The following is an 18341-nucleotide window of genomic DNA, read 5'->3' as shown; positions in this document are numbered from 1 at the left end:
GCTGGTTATATCAAACACTACATTAGCATTCATGGCGACTGCGTCACAAGTTCTCTTGGCTCGTCGTCGGTACGCAATGATCTCCTCCCCCACCGCCACCGCCAAGGGATACGGAGCTCGCCCTCATCGAGGGGCGCCCCGCGGAGCGTTCGCCACGGCGAAACCGATCGTGACAATGCTCGCGACTATTCATGTGATTACCTTCCGGACGATTCGGATCGTGACAATGCTCGCACTATTCGACTAAAGCGAACGCTCGCCGGCGCGCATCCGAGAGCTCACCGGCTACTTAGCCTCTCCAATTCTTATAACGTCGAGGACCTATATTTCTAGGATCGACTAAAGCGAACGCTTCACTCGAAATACATATTTCGAGGCCTCATCGCTACTTAGCCTCTCCAATTCTTATAACGTCGAGGACCTATATTTCTAGGATCGACTAAAGCGAAAAGCCTTTCGCCGAAAGCCTCTCCAATTCTTGTAACGTCGAGGACCTATATTTCTAGGATCGACTAAAGCGAGAACGCCGGCCGAAAGCGACATCTCCTCGAGCTCACTGGCTACATAGCCTCTCCAATTCTTGTAACGTCGAGGGACCTATATTTCTAGGGATCGACTAAAGCGAAACGCCTTCACCGAAAGCGACAAAATTTCGGGGAGCTCAGGGCTACATAGCCTCTCCAATTCTTGTAACGCCGAGGACCTATATTTCTAGGATCGACTACACGAGAACGCTCTCGTGAAGCGATGGGCTCATCGGCTAATAGCCTCTCCAGTTCTTGTAACGTCGAGGACCTATATTTCTAGGATCGACTACACGAGAACGCTCTCGCGAAAAACCGCTCTCGGAGCTCATCGGGCTACATAGCCTTTGCAAGTCTTGTTACGTCGCTGCCTTTACATTTTAGGATCGACCACGAGAACGCCTCTCATCGCGCAACGCTCTCCGCGCATCCACGCACCGTAAACCCATCCAGTTCTGTCCGCACCTATATTTCTAGGGTTGACAACTTAACAGACGATATTTATAAGATCAAGATGCTAGTTACACACAAATACACAAAGAGCATGCATACACATCCAAAACAACGTTACATGACAAGACGCGTCATCACAACTACGCCCACCGACTGGCGGGATTACCCAGAAATCCGGTCGATGCTCATTACAAAAATTCACCAAGTCTTGAACCGCCACTTTCGTGGAAACCAATCCTCCGAACAAAAGGCGAAACGGGCAAGCCTGAAAACACAGCTCTATTGTTTGCTCCGGTATAAGAGAGGGAAAGCAAATGGAAATGGGAAAGATAACAAGAAACAGAGCACTCACCGGAAACCCTAGTCGTTTTTAATAACTTTTTCGTATTCCAAATCTGATTTTGAATAAACCGCCGCTCGGTTACCAAGGAGTAATCATTACAGCCCTACGCTTATAGCCCGCTGTTCCAAGGCACCATCGCTTTCGGCCAGTTCCGCATAACGCGGCGACATCGCGTTTACGCTTAACCGCTACGATTAAATCCGCGTGCGTAAGATAAAACTACATTTTTCCCGCCAATTCACGAGGCCCTAACATTCAAAAGTGGCGCTCTACCGGTCGGTTCATCCACTCTTGTTAAGCTCCGCTCCCACCACGCCGTCCGACTCTTTCTCCGGCCCGGCGTTTCCACCTGGCGCCCCATCGGTAGGTTGGGTAGGGGAGCGATATCCTCATAATCGACTCGCGAGCATAAAGCGAATCAAGATATCGACCTCCAAGACAAACCCGAGAACAAATTCCTAGCGGACATCGCATAGATGAATCCAAGGCGACCTCCAAGACCGACTGCGGCGGCTTTCGAGTAGGTGGTCGCGATCGAAGATATCTCATCATTTAACACTTTGCCGATACTGAACGGCCGAATAGAAACACACTCCACCGTGTAATGATTGCCAAGATCTTAGTGGTAATCTCAACACCGAAATAGGGACTACCGCATCTACCCCCAATCATAACGGATCCAATTCAACACTCATCCGCGATCTCCACCCTACATTTGTACAAAGAATACACGCGTGTCGGGAAGGATCTCCTCTCTCAAAACTCTATAAATACCACCTCTTTTGGAACTTCGTCGGACCATTCTTCTCTCCCCGAAAAAAGGAAAAAGCGAGAAGATCGTGGGCGGTTAATTCCAAATGAATTCCTCGGTCACATCAAATTCCAAACCCTTCCCGTTCTTCCTTATTGTAATTAGGAGAAAACCAAAACGCTCCTTTAGCCTAAAAAGACAATTGAAAAAACTTCTACTTTTTCTTCTTCATCCTAAAAAGACAGTCATCAAAAACTTCTACATATTCTTCTTCATAGGAAAAAAACGTATTAAGACATCCCAAACAGTATCCACCCGTTAGCCAACTCATCCTTCGCCACAACCTCATCCTGTTATACAATAGTGTCCTTCCCATCAAACCACTAAGGAAATAATAAGATACAGCCTGAACCAATATTGAATCACATCGAATTCCCAAAAGCCCCTCTCAAAGTCTCAATGAACATATGGTTACATTTATAACAAATCCTTGTAGCCGAATACGGCCACATTAAAGACTCCTTTCACAAGCACAGGGCTGGAAATCCTATTCTGCTCCTTCCACAAGGTCATATATTCAGCTTCCATAGTGTCATCTACCATATATTAAGCTTTAGCAATAATATAGTGAATGAGGTACAACTGTACAAGGCGATGGTTTGGCCCATGGCTTGTCAAGGCCTGCAAAGAGATGTCCTAAATCTCAACAGAAATTGTGAAAGCTAAAAGGAAATGATTCACATCTTCCAATTTATCTTCCTACTCAAGATAAAATTTGTTCAAATTCGCTTCGCCGTCTTGAGAAAAGTCGCCCAACAGAAGGGAACCAATAAGGAGTAGTAAACGTCGAATGATTTCATCCTTTTGAAGAATCACCAAGCATGCACTTCACCAATTCTCCGTAGATGGATTTCACAGTCAAAACCTTGTTCGGTTGTGACCAAAGTTACAAACAATGTTTAAAAACCGCGCCTAGGCTTACGCATTGAGGCGCTAGTAAAGATGTGCAGTCTCTGGTAACTACACAGAATCACACACACACCCACCCACCCATATACATAAATCTCTGTTTTAAGGAAACACGGTATTGTTGGCACACACCAAACAGTAAGATGATCTATCACATAACAATAAGTCTAAACACACAAGCAAAGATACTTACAGTCTCACACTACAAGTGCGTCATAGATATAACTACCAGGAATATAAAGATCCCCGAATCCATCAAGGACCAGATCAATTCCAGATCTTTCTTCAGAAACCTGGGATTTTTTTATTCGGAACCGGTAGCAGTGTAGCTTGTTGTCAAAACACAACATCTTCTATAACAACCATGTGCTGGCACATGATAGGAATCTTTCGGATTTGAGACCCCAAACAACTCCATGTATTAGTAGCATAATTGTAGGAATAAACCGGCCTCCCAACCAGAGAATAATCTGGTCCCGATGCTTATAAACCGCTTCAAAATTAACAGTGGCTATCAAAAACCTCTTGTGGGGGACTAGGGAGATATGCCCAGGTATCAGAATCGAGGTCATAGCACTCAGCCCATTGGCCAATAGTGATATCCATCTGATGAGAGCCACATCCAAAGACGTATAACTTTTTTCCAATAGCTACCACTGAAGGAAAATTGGTTCATTGAGTGCCTTCTTTCCATGTATTTGCAGCGAGATCAAATATAAACACGTTTGAAGAGTAACCACCACCATGAATATATTTACCACCAACAAAATATATCTTGGAGTCGAAAGCAGCAATACCGTAAAACATAGTATTGTCTATATCTAAACCAGAAGGAAGATTGAGTAGGGGATATTCAGATATTGAAAACCCTTGTCCACCTTTCCACTGTGTGGATCCAGGACAAGCCATCCCTTCTTACCAGACTGGGCAACTGAGATGTACACCCCAGACTTTTCATCATCGTTTTTGGTGGGAACAGATAGCAGTGGTGGTGGTTCTGTTTCTAGTCTCATCTTCTTATAAAAAACCGTACAATTTTCTGGGTTTCAGTTGAATTGAAGATGGATGGGCTTAGGGTGTTTGGTCAAATTTTTTGAAAACTGCGGTTAAAGGAGAAACAGATAATGATGAAGAATCTTGATGAAGGAAGAGATGGTGGGAATGGCAGCGAAGTTTATTTTTCGCGATGCCTCGATAGATTTTTATAGAATTCCCACCATAACCATATTTGAATAGATTTCCAATTCTAATCCAAATTCTAATACCAATATAATTTGAAATTCAAATATGACCTGGATTCCTCTAGGCACACTGAACATTCCGAAAGGCGCTTCAAATATGACATGGATGCCTTTCTCCTAGTTATAGGCATTGTCCTGCATTCAACCTAGTTATAGAACCAAAATATGGAGTAGATCTAATTATGAAGAAATTGTAGTTCTATAGAATGTACAATTTGTATATGAAGAACAAAGTGCAGCTCTACAGAATGTTACATTTCAATATGGAATATTGATTAATTGAAGACAGGCCCGATTTCTCTCTTCATACTATATATTTTCCCTTGTTCATTGTAGCCATTTTTTACTTCAATTGCATTCCATCTATAAAATGCAAGAGATTCTAAAGGCTTCCGATACTTGAAAAAAAATTATCTTAATTCAATTAATACAATTTCTTAAATGTAGACTTAGGTGTGTTTATGGCAAGTACAGAACTGATATCAAATGAGGTATATCCAATCATGGCAGAGCTAACAAATTATTGTTAACACACAAGTTTTAAATTTTACAGTGATCGAGACTCGAGATGGCACTTTCATATAACTAGAAAATAATTAATGGTAAGCTTTATGGCAACCATTCCTGCTGCAATTTTTGCATTTCATGAGCTAGAAAATGCAAGAGATTATAAAACATTCCAATATTTGGCAAAACACTATCTTAGTCCCTAGTTCGATTAATATACTTTCCGAAATGTACACTAGGCGTCTAGGTTTATGACACCAGCACAGTTATGTATGGGCGAGCTTGCATTAGAATGAGATATAGTGAGATACAATTATTTCATGCTTTTCTAAAGAGTTAGGGTAACTACTAGTACTACTTATGAATCGCTGAATGAGATTTTGTGAAGAACAATGGAACATCTCTCTGATAAACACATATAGAACGAAAATGATGCAACTACAAATTGGTGATCGGGATGTACAATACGCCTGACTTTATTTGCATTCAGAAATACAACATACAAATGATACTACCTTGTTCTTCTTTATAATGCATTTGCTTCTATTGAATCTATTCCACTTCCATTTTTTAACATTACAAAATAATAATAATCTGAATATCAAGAAGCAGTCCTGGGGCGTTGTACAGGACCATACATTGTGACCACACTTTTCTACGGATTCGAATAGAACATTTAATGTTACAGACGTACGAGCATATGGTGAGCATCAACACTGCCGAGTGCCAGAAGCTGTTACTCATGTAAGCTAAATAGATGAAGAATTTAGATGTTATGAAAGCATCTAGACTGATAAACTATTCCCTCATATAATCTTACTGGGAGTTCATGAATTGAATTAATACCAATTGACAATGGCAATAAAGAACCACATCGTTCAAATCTCTATACAAAATCAAATCTCTTCCAGATGAAGAAATGACTCCACCAAAGTACCAAACTGATTACATAGTTTCTCCCTAAGCTCTGTAAATCATTAGTGTATGTGAAATGATGATCTCGCACCATGCATATATCTGCAGCGAAACAGCCAAACCAAAAAGGATACCAATATACCATAATCCCCTGGACAGTTACTGAGTCGACCAATGTGGTTCAAAAGTGGATGACTATGCTTGTTTGATGGTTCTTATCCCAGCAAACAGGATTCAGATAGCATTGCGAACTTGAAAACCCATTTCTCTTTTTATCCCCCTACTGACCAGGGTTTGAATTAGTGAGATTGTGCTTCAAGAAGGATGTTTGTAGCCACATTGACATCGTTTCTGGCCTGTACAAGTGCCTGTCTTGCTGAGTTCCTGTCAAAGCCCATTGAAACCAGTGTTGCGATAGAATTGTCAGATGGCTCCATGGTAGAAGCAAGAGGAGCAGCGGAAGAATAATTTCCCTGAACCAAGAAAATAGGTTAGTGAGTCACAAGGACAGAATAAGAGATGAGGAAGTACAAAAGGAATGGAACCATTGCGATAACCAATTATTGTTTTCATTGTTATTGTTATTGTTATTGCTATTCTTAATAATGTTATTATTATACCAAACAAGGATCCATTACATAATTTAGGCAATCCAACAGTGAAAACCACAGTGCCCGCCATTTATTATAAGTCTAGTAATACTTGTCCATAAAGCTTTACCGCGGAAAGCCATGACAAAGCACAAGACCATGCAAAATGGAGTCCAAGACAAGTGGCGAATAAAAAAATCCTTCCAGTAAGGCACTAACTGGGGAACATCCAACAAAGCAAAACAAAATGCCTGACGGCCACAATATCATAGTGTCCCAGGAATTTGAACCATATCAAAATGCAAGTGGAACATATGAAAGTGAAATTCTCGTGGCAGGATGATGGAGCATTAGATGTGATATGTGATCTACTTTAAGTCAGTAATCTAAGCTCCAAAATTTAAGCATCAATGCAGCAAATGAAGATCTGCAAGAGCCTAAAGATAAATTAAGATTCTTCAACATTTAAAGAGGAGCCAACGTCAGACATAAATTTGAATAAGGACTTCACATCGTAATAATATTAACATACACAATGCAAGAATATAGTTCTGTGCAATAAAACAAAGTTAATCCATAAGTTCTCCACAAGTGACAAACAACAACAAAAAATCATTTACTAGCAGTACTTGCCTCCACTTCACGGCCGGTATAAGATGGTACATTTCCAATAACATTCCCGCTTGATGCTGAAGGTGATGAACCTCCCAAAGTGGGCCAAGACAGTCGTGAAAATAATGAACTGACAAACTCTGGGAACTGCAAAAGTTATTCCATAAACAAATTTCATTGTCAAGGATGATGTAAAAGGTTTAGGACATGCACATATTGCAGTAACAAAAAAAGCCACAACACCACTCCAAGTATGGCAAATAGCATGCATATGGCACCCTAGGAGCTGTATGACATTTGGTCATTGGGAATTACTTGTTCAAGTGAAATGAAAAAGGAGCCGATTTTGCAATCAGAACCAGATAATCAATTAGTTATTACAAAATACAGTTGTTCCAATTTCATATCAGACAGTCTGTGCTGTTCACAATCTAAAGATTTTACTGAGATCTGTGTGCCCAATATAACAGAGCAACTCGACAAAAAACCTATGGTATAACATAAAATCGCTCATTTAGAAAAAGAAAAAGAAGCTCCACAAGATGACCTATAACCATCTATCTATAGTACCCTTTTTCTGGAGTCATGTTTTCTTCATTCCTGATAACTAGAAAGTTACTTTTTTATTATTGTTGTAACTAGAAAAATTACAATTAGCTGCATTATAGAAATATTGTATCTAAGTACAACTTGACCCGATAGATCTTCTGTATGAAATAGTTTGAATGACTAAAATTGTTGCTCCATTCAATGAAGAACTAGTAAGCTAGCGACTAGCCTACTAGTGAAATCTAAGTAATCTTTCTACTGCCATATCAGAATTTGCCCAGCTAAATTATCTAAGCAAGGTTAAAGAACAATTGGAAAACTATAAACTAACCTTGATGCGGTGTATGCCGAAAATATTGGAACGATAGAGAAGACCGGCAAGAACACCACATATTCCTGGCAGAATAGATCTTTTCCATGACTAGAAAAGGAGTTGTGAGGTTACAGTAAAAATACATTTAGAATTTAGTTGAGAACAAAACTATTTCATGTCGAGCCAACCTAGAAATTGATAAAAAGGAAAAACCATGAAGTAGTTATAGAACCAACTTACCTGAAGACCTGCCAAATATACAAACGACTTGTCAGAGAAGTTAATTCCAAAAATGTGAAACCGTGTCAAAACTGGGATGTCAAAGTAGAATGGCACAAATGAAGAAAATATAAGACCATAAGGTCCAGATGCCAGCATGTTCAAGGAAAGATCTGCAAAATCAGAGAAATAAAACTTCACCCTAATTTATTGCTTTACAATCCTTTTAATAAAGAAATCCATCAAAAAATTAAGTGCTCAGAAAAAGGACTGGTGAACTCTTCACACACTATGGTCCAACAAACTAAAGCTTCTCATCAATATGAATTTCTATCATTAATATTTCAACAGTAGAAAAAACTTGCAAGGCACCATATAGACCAACAAGGGACCATTATTTGCGTAAAGGCTCTATGAATTTTCAACAGAGTGAACATGCACAAAAATCGAGACAAACAAAGGACCGTGTGGGGGTAGATAACTCACCGAGTATTTATTAGACCCAATTTGCCTCTCAAATACCCTGAAGTAGTAGAGTAAATAAAGTCCAAACATCAATTCCGGTGTCAATGAAAAGGCAAACACAGACGCAAATAACCTCCATAGACGAAGCCTCCCAAAGATGTCCTGTCAACAAAAAATCAGTCCATAGGTAAAGAGATCTTTAAAGTGTAGTTTTATTTTACAAAAACACAAACTGACTGCCAGGTGGAGGAAAACAACATGAAATTTTTTATGATACATGGACTCATAAATGATTCCACACTCCTGAGAAATAAGAAGAAGATCGAAACATTTGTTTTCCCCACACTATATTCAACAATGCTATAATTTATCAACAGAGAGATTCGTATTATGATACATGGAGTGCGCATGGATTGGAGTCCCATTGAATCCCATATATGCGCAGGGCTTTCCTCAGCTCTTATGTACCATTTGACTCTTCACATGATTAAAATCACAACTCGAACAGTAAGATCTGCACCTGGTGTTGTCACCAGTCATGGCAGTAAATCTTTCGGCCAGAGATGCTTCCACACACAGATTTCTTCCTTCTTATCAAGTTTCCTGATTCCACCATAAAATCCCTCTGCTTCACTTGCCCACTTCCTGGTGGTCTTTCCTGCTTAGGGTTGTTTGTCTCCACCGTGAACCAGGGCTACATTGGTTGAATGCCACTATGAAAGTATCTATTGAAATAAGACTGCGGTAAAACAAGAACTATACTGACAAGTAACAACTAAAAAACAAGAGAAATGAGATGGAAAAGTTTTAATTCTCATTCTTCCCCAAAATTACAACCATGTCCCCTGCCAACTGAGCATCCCGACTTATTGATGATGAGCAACACACTGTAACCAGTGGTGCCTCATGACCTTGTTTATTATTTAGGAGGAGAATTCTGGTTTCTCCTCCCTGGTCGAGAAACTGTTCTCAAAATGAACACGCGAGGCAACAAAAGCTATAGGGTGGCATATTACTCTTACTGTAAGACAGTAGAAGTAAATATGTGCACGTAACATTTGAAGAGGAAACTTAACACTAACATATGGGGAATTCAGTTTATCGAATCAGAAAAATAAGTTCTCTTACCGCATTTATGACAACGGCAGAGACTTCTAATCTCGTCGCATGTCTCCAGGTGACCAACAACACCATACCACCACCCTGTGAAGCATACAAGTAATACAACACAAACAACTAACTCAATAAATTTGTTTTATTCTAGTTTTAAGGATAAACTTGGTATAAAATATTGAGGTAGAAAATTAGAGAAAGTAGATTAAATATTGGAAACTTAATGTAATCTTGTACAACTTCGAATCAATAAATTTCAAGAAAGCGTAGAATTCAGACGTCATGAACACACCATAAGGAAGTTCTTTGTTTCCTCTCCACTGAATCTCAACATGGTCCCCCGGATGTAATTTGTCTAAACAATCTGAGGCATGAACATTATGAGGGGGAATGTCTATTGGTGGTGCTCTTATCCTATCCCAGTGCACGCATTGCTCTATCACTGGTGTCCATGAATGATGAGATGGATACCTGAAAACAGAGCAAACATCCAATGAACAAAATAAGTTCTAGAAGGTATGAACACCCACTCAAATGAGCTAAAGATACACTGAAAAGTGTCAATAGTGCTAGTACTAGCATTTTGGTCATTTTCTATCCATCATTCTACAGCTTGAAACAATTAGATGTTTTGAGGCTTTAAAATTGATGTTGAATTAGAAAAATGACAACATGAGATCATCTGTTGTGAAAACGAAAATGTAGGATAAACTTTGATACCTTGCTTGAAAGGTGTCTGTGAAGCAATCATAGCGAAGTTCCGCATCATAACATGACAACATATACTGAACATGCCCATTCTGAAATGAAAAGACGGAAAAGAAGAACCTAAATTTCAGTCATTTTAAAACCATAACCGTCAGACGTTGAAACTCATAAACCATTCATTACAAATCGAGAGTCAAGCATTATATTGTGATATGCAAATCCAAACTATGATTGTCGTTCGATTGAAACATAATGCTGATCTTTAAAACCTAAAATAAAAGAAACAAAAAAATCTGCTCATTGTTGATAAGTTCCAATTGAACACGTTTAACTAAGAAATAGTTGGGATTAAGTAATCACGATAACTGCCTCTCAGTTATAGACCTGAGCTGGGAACCAGAGCTTGCCATGCTCAAGACAAAGATACCAAGATATGATAGAATCCATAGGCAATGAAGTTGAGCATACAAAAGAGAGAGACCTGAGCCAACTTTTCTTCTTCTTTTCATAAAATTCCTTCCTCATACTATACTGACATTTCCATTCTCGATAAGCAGCCTGCCCGATCACTCCAACCCCTTTCTTTTTCATGTGCCTCTCCTATAGGTAATCGCTCCACCATCCATCTCTCAACGGTTTACAAACTTCTGCCACTTTACACAAATCAAGGAGTTTCTCTAAAATGCATTCCAAGGCCGATTCAGGCAAATCCAATAAATAAGTCTCAATTATGTCCTCTACATTCTCAACTTTTGATTTAAAAAACTTCAAATGAACAACAGGTAAGACAACTTTTTGTCAACAATGATAGTAGCAAAGACACTAGTCATCCCAAAAAGAAATGTACAACAGTCTCGTCTCACTCACCATGGTGGAAGAGGTTTGAAAGAAAGTGGTTGGAAGGGAGGATAAAGGAAAAACAATATATTAGGAATAAAAGCATTACATAAGTAAATTTCTCAAACACGTAGAATTGAAACTCGCATAAAAATGAAAGAACTCAAAAACAAAATATTGCCCGATTAAGCCCACCAATTGTTAATCAGTAGGCTTAACCGGAGAACAACTAACTCTTTGAAAGATACGATGGAACAAACACGTTGAATTGAAACTCTTTTTTTAAATAGACACAAGGAAGAATGAAAGCAAGAGATTAAAATCTATATAGGGTCTTTGACCAATTATAGTAATCAAAATTTAGATTGAATGACACATTTTTTGGACAAACTCACCAAAATCTATGATCAACACAAGAAATCTTTACAAATGTTACAAAACATAACAAAAAAATCTTTACAGGTACAACTAGAAACAAATATGACATAAAAATATTGTGGGATTCAACCTGAGCCACCCTCTGCATATTTGGTTGCATATACACGGTGAGAACTTCAGTTGCAGATATTGGGGCATTGGAGGGAGATTTTCATGGTTTACGCTTTAATGGGATAAGGGACCATTTGAGTTGGCCTTAACAAAGATTGCACGTACAATAACCAAATTGATACAAAATAACCAATAACTTTCACCTCATAAAAATAGAGCATACGGCCGCTATCCGGGGAATCATGTACTGGTTGGTAGCAACCTCTAACACATGTACAAAGAATCTGCCTTCAATTTCCTTTTTACTCAATTTATTAATGTTTCTAAACAGTGTTCTATATATCCCATAAGAACATAAATGAAGGGGAAAGTACATAGCAAAATACAGATTTCTTCTACTCTCTATCTCTTTCATACTCATTTATTTGTAAAAGATGTGATTTTACCTTTCATTTAAACCGTTGTTGGAGTCAGATATGTTCTCCGTGAATCGTAGTACCAAGAAATGCATGCGTCTCTGATAGCGTGCAATTCTCTACTGACATCTCTAATATCCATTCTCCGTGATGAGGATTCCATAGAACACGCAACCCCAATTCGGACTATTGCAATTATGCACTCTAGCAGTTTTGTTCTTCAGTGACTGCCAATGCTTATGCTATTAGTATCTCCTAAAGTGTCATCTCCTTCAAATAGAAGTATTGGATTTACAATCTTTATAAATTGATCTGGCAAACCGTTGCTAGCATAGTTATGAAAGCTTAAACTGTCTTTAAACATCTCATCGGTCGGTCTCCTTCCTGTGAAAATTTCCAACACCAGAATTACATAACTGTACACATCACCTTGTATGGATGCATCAGCTCCCATACCATATTCTGCAATATATACATCAATCACTAGTTCCATCCAATGGAATTCTGTGAAATTCATTTTCGCAACAAGAAATGCCCACGTTTTTTGCTTGCATTTAGTAGCTTATTTTTCTCACATGTTTTTATGAGGGTAGGAACTAGGAAGGTTCAAAAGAAACTATTAATTAAGGGACTGTTTTCAACATACTGATGCTAATTCTCACAAGCTTAATTCATCTTAACCTCTAAATATCCAATAAAAGCATTTAAGTCTATCATAGGTCCGTCACAACAATCAAAGTGTACATCGTGAATTACAGTGACTACAATACCCAATTGATATAGATATTTCACTGGTCAGATTTACTAATAGTATTTTAGCCAATTCATTAGCCAAAATAGATATCTATATAAGTATTACAATAAATACCTTTCCTCTCCTTCCTTCATACACATTTGTGTCTGATCTTGAATGATGGGACCTTGATGATATTTTGAAGCTCGAATTTGGGCTGAAGATGATTATATCAGCATCAGATCCAGCAAGAATTGCTCCTTTTCTTGGGTAGATATTGAATATCTGAGCACTGCAAATTTCAATCATGTCAAGTCCTTTAATATACAGATAGCACCATCCAACTCAATCATAGATATAATAGAAACCAGTAGCAAAAATGTAAACTATCAATCTTACAACGACTCGTTTGTGTCAAATATATAAAGGCAAACATTCACTAAGCCAAAACTTGTCATTTGTTAGTATACCAAACGGTCATCTGAGATCATGACTCTCAGATTCCATGCTTCAGTAAGCAACCATACAACTGAAGCGTAACTCTTTACTGCATTGGTACTCCAAAATAGAAGCCATTACACTGTTGGGCTTACCATTTTTTTAACAATTAAATAAAATACAGTGTCCCCGGCATCCCAATGTGACTTATTATCATTACTACAAATACAGAGGTACTCTATCTGGTATGCGATATGCCATGCCAAGATAACAAAGAAGCCAGAGTATATGCATACCATTCAGTACTCGTTACTCGCACAAAATTAGTAACAGAAATTTGACCAGACTCCTACATCAGATCAATTGAAACAGTAAGGTTAACGGGAGTAGAAATATCGCCAGGCATTTTCTTCAGAAGCTAAGAATCCATGAAAACCTACAACCAATGTGTCCTAGATAAGATGCAGTCTCTCTTCAATTCCTGAAAATTCCAGATGGCCCATTGAATTAACAAGTTGAATAACCAAAGGTAAAGTTCAATTATCGGATTTTTTTTGTAAAAAAAAAAGAAAAAAAAAAGGAGAAGAAGAAGAAATTGGACAAAAAAGGGTCTCATTTCAGTTACCCTGTACAGCCTATTTAACTTTCAAATTACTCTTTAGGTGGCAAGAATTGAAAATTACCATTAGCACCATTAGGAATTTTCTCAAAATCATCAATTCCAAGAGCTTTTTGTGTTGAATTGAATGTACAATGATCAGTTCCTACAAGCTGCACAAAAGAAAATGACAAAACTATTTAAGAATTTCCTAGCTAGCTTGTGCAACATGCTTATATATTAAATGCAATACAAGCCAAGTAGGAAGGGGAAAAAGAGAGAGAAAGAGATTATCAAAGTCGTGTTAGTAAACCTAGTACTGATTTCAACTGATACATTCATATGCACGATAGACCAATACTAAGAGAAGCAGAGAACTATACCACAGAAAGCAGGACTATCTCATCTAACAACTAGATATTGTAGACTATCCCTTCTCACAGCCGAAGGAATTTCACAGACAACATACATTGATACTAGATATCATATTTATAACTACAGAAAATTCATGGAGAGCACATACTCCTTTTATTTTTGTTTTGCCGTGATCAACTATTTGTGGGATATATTTCCCGAGATATTAGACTTGATACCAGATACTATTGAAGACAAAAAGATATATGAGGCAAATGCACTTAATTTCAAAATAACAGGCAAAGAAAAAAATGTGATTTTACCTTTCAATTAAACCGTCTTTGGAGTCAGTTACGTTCTCCGTGAACCTAGTACCAAGAAATGTGTCTTTGCAAGCGTGCAATTCTTTACTAACATCTCTGATATCCATTCTCTTTGACGGTGATTCAACAGAACATGCAACCCCAATTCTGACTATTGTAGTCAAGCACTGTAGCAGTTTTGCTCTTCTGTGATTGCCAATTTTCATGCTATTATAAGTATCTCCTAGAGTGCCATCTCCTTCAAATAGAAGTATTGGATCTATGATCTTTATAAATTGATCTTGCAAACCATTGCTAGCATAGTTATGGAGGCATAAACCGTCTTTAAACATCTCGTCGGTTGGTCTCCTTCCAGTGGACATCTCCAACACCAGAATTCCATAACTGTACACATCACCTTGTATGGATGCATCAACTCCCATACCATATTCTGCAACATATACATCAATCACTAGTTTCCATAAAACCATTTAAAAGTAAAAAAATAAATATATTAAGAGCCATTGGCAAGCAAAAAGAAAATGAAAACAGAATATATATATATATATATAATATCGTAATGCTTTAGTGCTTTACATCCATTATACTATAGAGAAATTGAAAAGGTCCTCACAATCGTCACTTAAGATGTTGATAGAAGTAAACAAACTAGCTTAATTACCACTACAACCACAGTTCTTTCATCATCCTCAATTTTTTCAATTCTAACTCAACTAACATGGACAGAAAAGAAGTTAGATTAAGTTGATAGTTTTTATTCAGTCTAACAGCTTTTCATTTGCACTAACAATTCATTTTTCCTCTTTAAAAATATCTAAATAACTATGCTATAAGCTCCAGAGCGGAAAACATTCAACTATCCAAGGCACTCCTATACCTATATCAGCTCGTGTAACTGGGTTGTTAATGGTGTCTAACTTAACATGGGGGAAAAAGAGGCAAATAAAAGCATTTGAGTGTCACAAAAATATGGACACATAAATATTATAACTAATGTAGTATACCAGATATTGATTTTCATGCATTTATGAATTGGAAAAAGGACTGACATCAACTCATGTCGATCTTTGAATTCCTACCTGGAGCGGCATAGCCAATAGATCCCTTTACCCCTACTGAGGTACTTTGATTGTCATGCAAGTTCTCTATCGATCCCGAAAGAAGCTTTGCTAAACCAAAATCACCAACATGAGCTACCATATCCTTATCAAGAAGCACATTGCTTGGCTTTAGATCACGATGAATAACCAAAGCGTGGCATTCGTGATGAAGATAGCTAAGTGCAAAAGCAACATCAATGGCGACATTTAGTCTTTGAAGTAGGTTCAAATTCGATTCTTCATCTTGTTCACTGATCTCTTGATGCAACCACTTCTCTAGACTTCCATTTGGCATGAACTCAAAGACTAGTGCTTTGAATTCATTTCCTTCATAATCTACACTAGAGCAAGAAGTTAGAATCTTAACAAGATTTCGATGGCGGATATTACGCAATGATTCACACTCTACCATGAAACTCTTTAACGATCCTCTCAATTGAAGTTTGAACACCTTAACAGCAACAACAGCTTCATATTGGTTGAGCATTCCCTTATACACACTTCCAAAACCACCTGAACCAACAAAATTAGTTGGAGAAAATCCACCAGTCGCTTGAGAAAGATCTCCATAAGAGACCTTAACATGCTGATCACTGATTGATGGCAAAGAAGCCGTTTTAAGTTTACCTTTTCTTCTCAAGTAAAATATCATAGAACATGATGCCAAAAGAATAAACACGACCACACTGATGATAATTGCTATTTTGGAATGATCGAACCTTCCTTGCTTTTTAGAATTGTTAATTCGGCATGGCAGCAATTGCAGTTCGTGTATACCCCCACAGATATCAGAATTTCCAGCTACTGAAAAATTGCTTGCAATTTTAAAGATTCCGTTCACTGGTACCTCACCTTCAAGTTTATTGAAGGATAGATTCAACAACTGGAGATACGGAAAGACCTCTAAATATTTCGGAATTCCACCAGACAAGTTGTTGCTTGATAGATCTAACTCTTTCACATTCTTTAAAGAACTGAAAGATTGAGGAATTGTCCCTTCAAACAAATTATCATACAAGTATAACTTTTCCAGACGCTCACACTCACCAAGAGTAATAGGCAATGGACCAGATAACTTATTTCCAGACGCATCCATTAGAACAATATGTTTTAGTTTTCCTACTACTAAAGGGAGGGAACCAGTTAAGGAGTTCATAGAGAAGTAAAGTAAAAGCAGAGAGGAAATATTAAAGATCTCTTTAGGTAGGGTACCATTTAGGTTGTTTTGTAACAGATACAGTTCTTGCAAATGGCTAAGAGCACCAAGACATGAAGGAATATTTCCTTCCAGTCTGTTCATTTCTAAATATAACTCACTCAATTTAGTATTGTTTGCTAAAAAAGATGGGATTGGTCCAGACAGTTTGTTCGCATTAAGAGCTAACGCCTGTAAACTATGAAGTTTTCCAATAGAAGATGGAATACTACCGTAAAAGTTATTAGAAGAGAGAGATAATATAAACAAATTGACGAGGTTCCCAATCCCTTCTGGGATGATTCCGGATATTTGATTGTATCCTAGATACAACCTTTCCATTTGGTTGGAGAGATTGGTAATAGAGTTTGGTAAAACACCTCCAAAATTGTTTTGGTGCAAGTCCAATATCTTTAGATTACTGGTGTTGGTCAAATAAGTGATAAAACTCAAATCATCAGCTTCTCCTGTTCCTAGATGATTCTTTCCAAGATTTATCAACTCGATAGTTTGTGGGAATTGAAAATCCTTAGGAACTTGTCCATCGAAATTGTTTTTTGAAATATCAAATTTTTGAAGTTTAGAAGCATTAGCTAGTGAAACTGGGAGTAGTCCAGAAAGTTGATTTCCACCCCCAAGGAATTGAACGAGATTAGGAAGAGTGATGCCCATTTCTGGTGGAAGACTACCACTAAATTGGTTAATGTAAATTGCTAAATGGGTCAGGGATGAGATGTTAAAAATTGTCAAAGGGACCTCACCAGACAGTTTATTACCCCCAACAAGGAACTGTATTAAGTTTGACAGTCTACCAAAGCTGGCTGGAATACTTCTAACCAATTCATTTTCTTCTGCATAGAAGGCTTGAAGCGACGAAAGATTACCTAAAGAAGGAGGTAGCACTCCTGTCAAATTGTTTCTTCTAATAAGCAAGAATACAAGCTTTGACAGTGAGCCAAGCTTTGCCGGAATATTCCCTGACAATTTGTTCGAACTTAAATCAATGGACCTGAGTTCAGTACATTGGGTTAGATTGACTGGAATTTCTCCAACGAAAGTGTTATCCCACAGACTGAGTACTTGAAGACGAAATAACCGACCAATTTCTTGTGGAATCTTCCCATAGAGTTGATTGTGTTGCAGGCGGATGAACCTTAGGAAAGTGAGGTTTCCAATATGAGGCGATAACGATCCAACCAAACTCTGGCTGGAAAGATTCAAACTTATGACTCTTTGATGACGCTTGCCGCATGTAATGCCTTGCCACTGACAGAAATAGAAAGATTGGTTCCACGAGCTTAAGCCGCCTTCAATTCCATCTCTAATAGCGATTAGAGAGTGAAGATCAGTCTCATTTTCTGAGGTGGCCATACAAGATTTTGTTTGTGACATCAATTGGTTAAAGAGTAGGAAGAACATGTAAACGTTAAGTAATGTAAATGCCTGCTTTGAAATCATCTTTGCGAATTCAGTAGGAAGAACGTGTAAACGTTTAGTAATAATCCATACAACTATAAAGCAAAAGATTTATACTAAACTAGTAACATCTCCAGTAAACACCTACTACTGTCTATGTCACTTTCGAT

General features: G+C 38.0%; 2 protein-coding genes across 4 annotated transcripts; both read right to left on the bottom strand.

Moving 5' to 3' along the window:
- Positions 1 to 5576: 5576 nt before the first annotated feature.
- LOC147501849 (rhomboid-like protein 20) lies at positions 5577 to 13958 on the bottom strand. 2 transcript variants are annotated; one of them, XR_015221487.1, is made up of 10 exons: positions 13869 to 13958; positions 13482 to 13666; positions 12883 to 13039; positions 12045 to 12398; positions 10285 to 10364; positions 9857 to 10035; positions 9580 to 9654; positions 8473 to 8613; positions 7786 to 8159; positions 6738 to 7052 (listed from the first exon to the last, which is right to left on the bottom strand). XR_015221487.1 is itself a non-coding variant. In XM_086606872.1 (5 exons), exons 2-5 carry the CDS (start codon positions 8143 to 8145, stop codon positions 6003 to 6005), a joined length of 528 nt encoding a protein of 175 aa, XP_086462998.1. In that variant the 5' UTR covers positions 8146 to 8159; positions 8473 to 8613; the 3' UTR covers positions 5577 to 6002. The 2 variants fall into 2 exon arrangements, 1 of the variants encoding a protein (XP_086462998.1); XM_086606872.1 differs by lacking the exons at positions 9580 to 9654; positions 9857 to 10035; positions 10285 to 10364; ... (2 more) ...; positions 13482 to 13666; positions 13869 to 13958 and adding an exon at positions 5577 to 6176 and having other exon boundaries at positions 6927 to 7052; positions 7786 to 7875; positions 8008 to 8159.
- Positions 13915 to 18248, bottom strand: LOC147501848 (uncharacterized). 2 transcript variants are annotated; one of them, XM_086606868.1, is made up of 4 exons: positions 17856 to 18238; positions 15540 to 17764; positions 14461 to 14890; positions 13915 to 13956 (listed from the first exon to the last, which is right to left on the bottom strand). In XM_086606868.1, the coding sequence occupies exons 1-4, from the start codon at positions 18005 to 18007 to the stop codon at positions 13950 to 13952; spliced, it is 2814 nt and encodes a 937-aa protein (XP_086462994.1). In that variant the 5' UTR covers positions 18008 to 18238; the 3' UTR covers positions 13915 to 13949. The 2 variants fall into 2 exon arrangements, with proteins under 2 accessions (XP_086462994.1, XP_086462993.1); XM_086606867.1 differs by having other exon boundaries at positions 15540 to 18248.
- Between the last annotated feature and the right edge of the window lie 93 nt (positions 18249 to 18341).

Source organism: Coptis chinensis, chromosome 4 (assembly GCF_015680905.1).
Source record: "Coptis chinensis isolate HL-2020 chromosome 4, ASM1568090v1, whole genome shotgun sequence".
Lineage (NCBI taxonomy): Eukaryota > Viridiplantae > Streptophyta > Magnoliopsida > Ranunculales > Ranunculaceae > Coptis > Coptis chinensis.
The sequence above is the reverse complement of the archived record's forward strand: the minus strand, read 5'-3'. Positions and strand labels throughout refer to the sequence as shown.

Bases quoted from the DNA above. Each gene is read 5' to 3' on its own strand.
- LOC147501849 (XM_086606872.1), bottom strand. From the start codon at position 8,145: ATGCTGGCATCTGGACCTTATGGTCTTATATTTTCTTCATTTGTGCCA. The intron at 7,876-8,007 runs GTAAGTTGGTTC...CTCCTTTTCTAG, and splicing joins TATATTTGGCAGGTCTTCAG to TCATGGAAAAGATCTATTCT. The intron at 7,053-7,785 runs GTTAGTTTATAG...TAACTTTTGCAG, and splicing joins TCGGCATACACCGCATCAAG to TTCCCAGAGTTTGTCAGTTC.
- LOC147501848 (XM_086606867.1), bottom strand. From the start codon at position 18,213: ATGATTTCAAAGCAGGCATTTACATTACTTAACGTTTACATGTTCTTC. The intron at 14,891-15,539 runs GTAGGAATTCAA...TATATGTTGCAG, and splicing joins TATTGGCTATGCCGCTCCAG to AATATGGTATGGGAGTTGAT.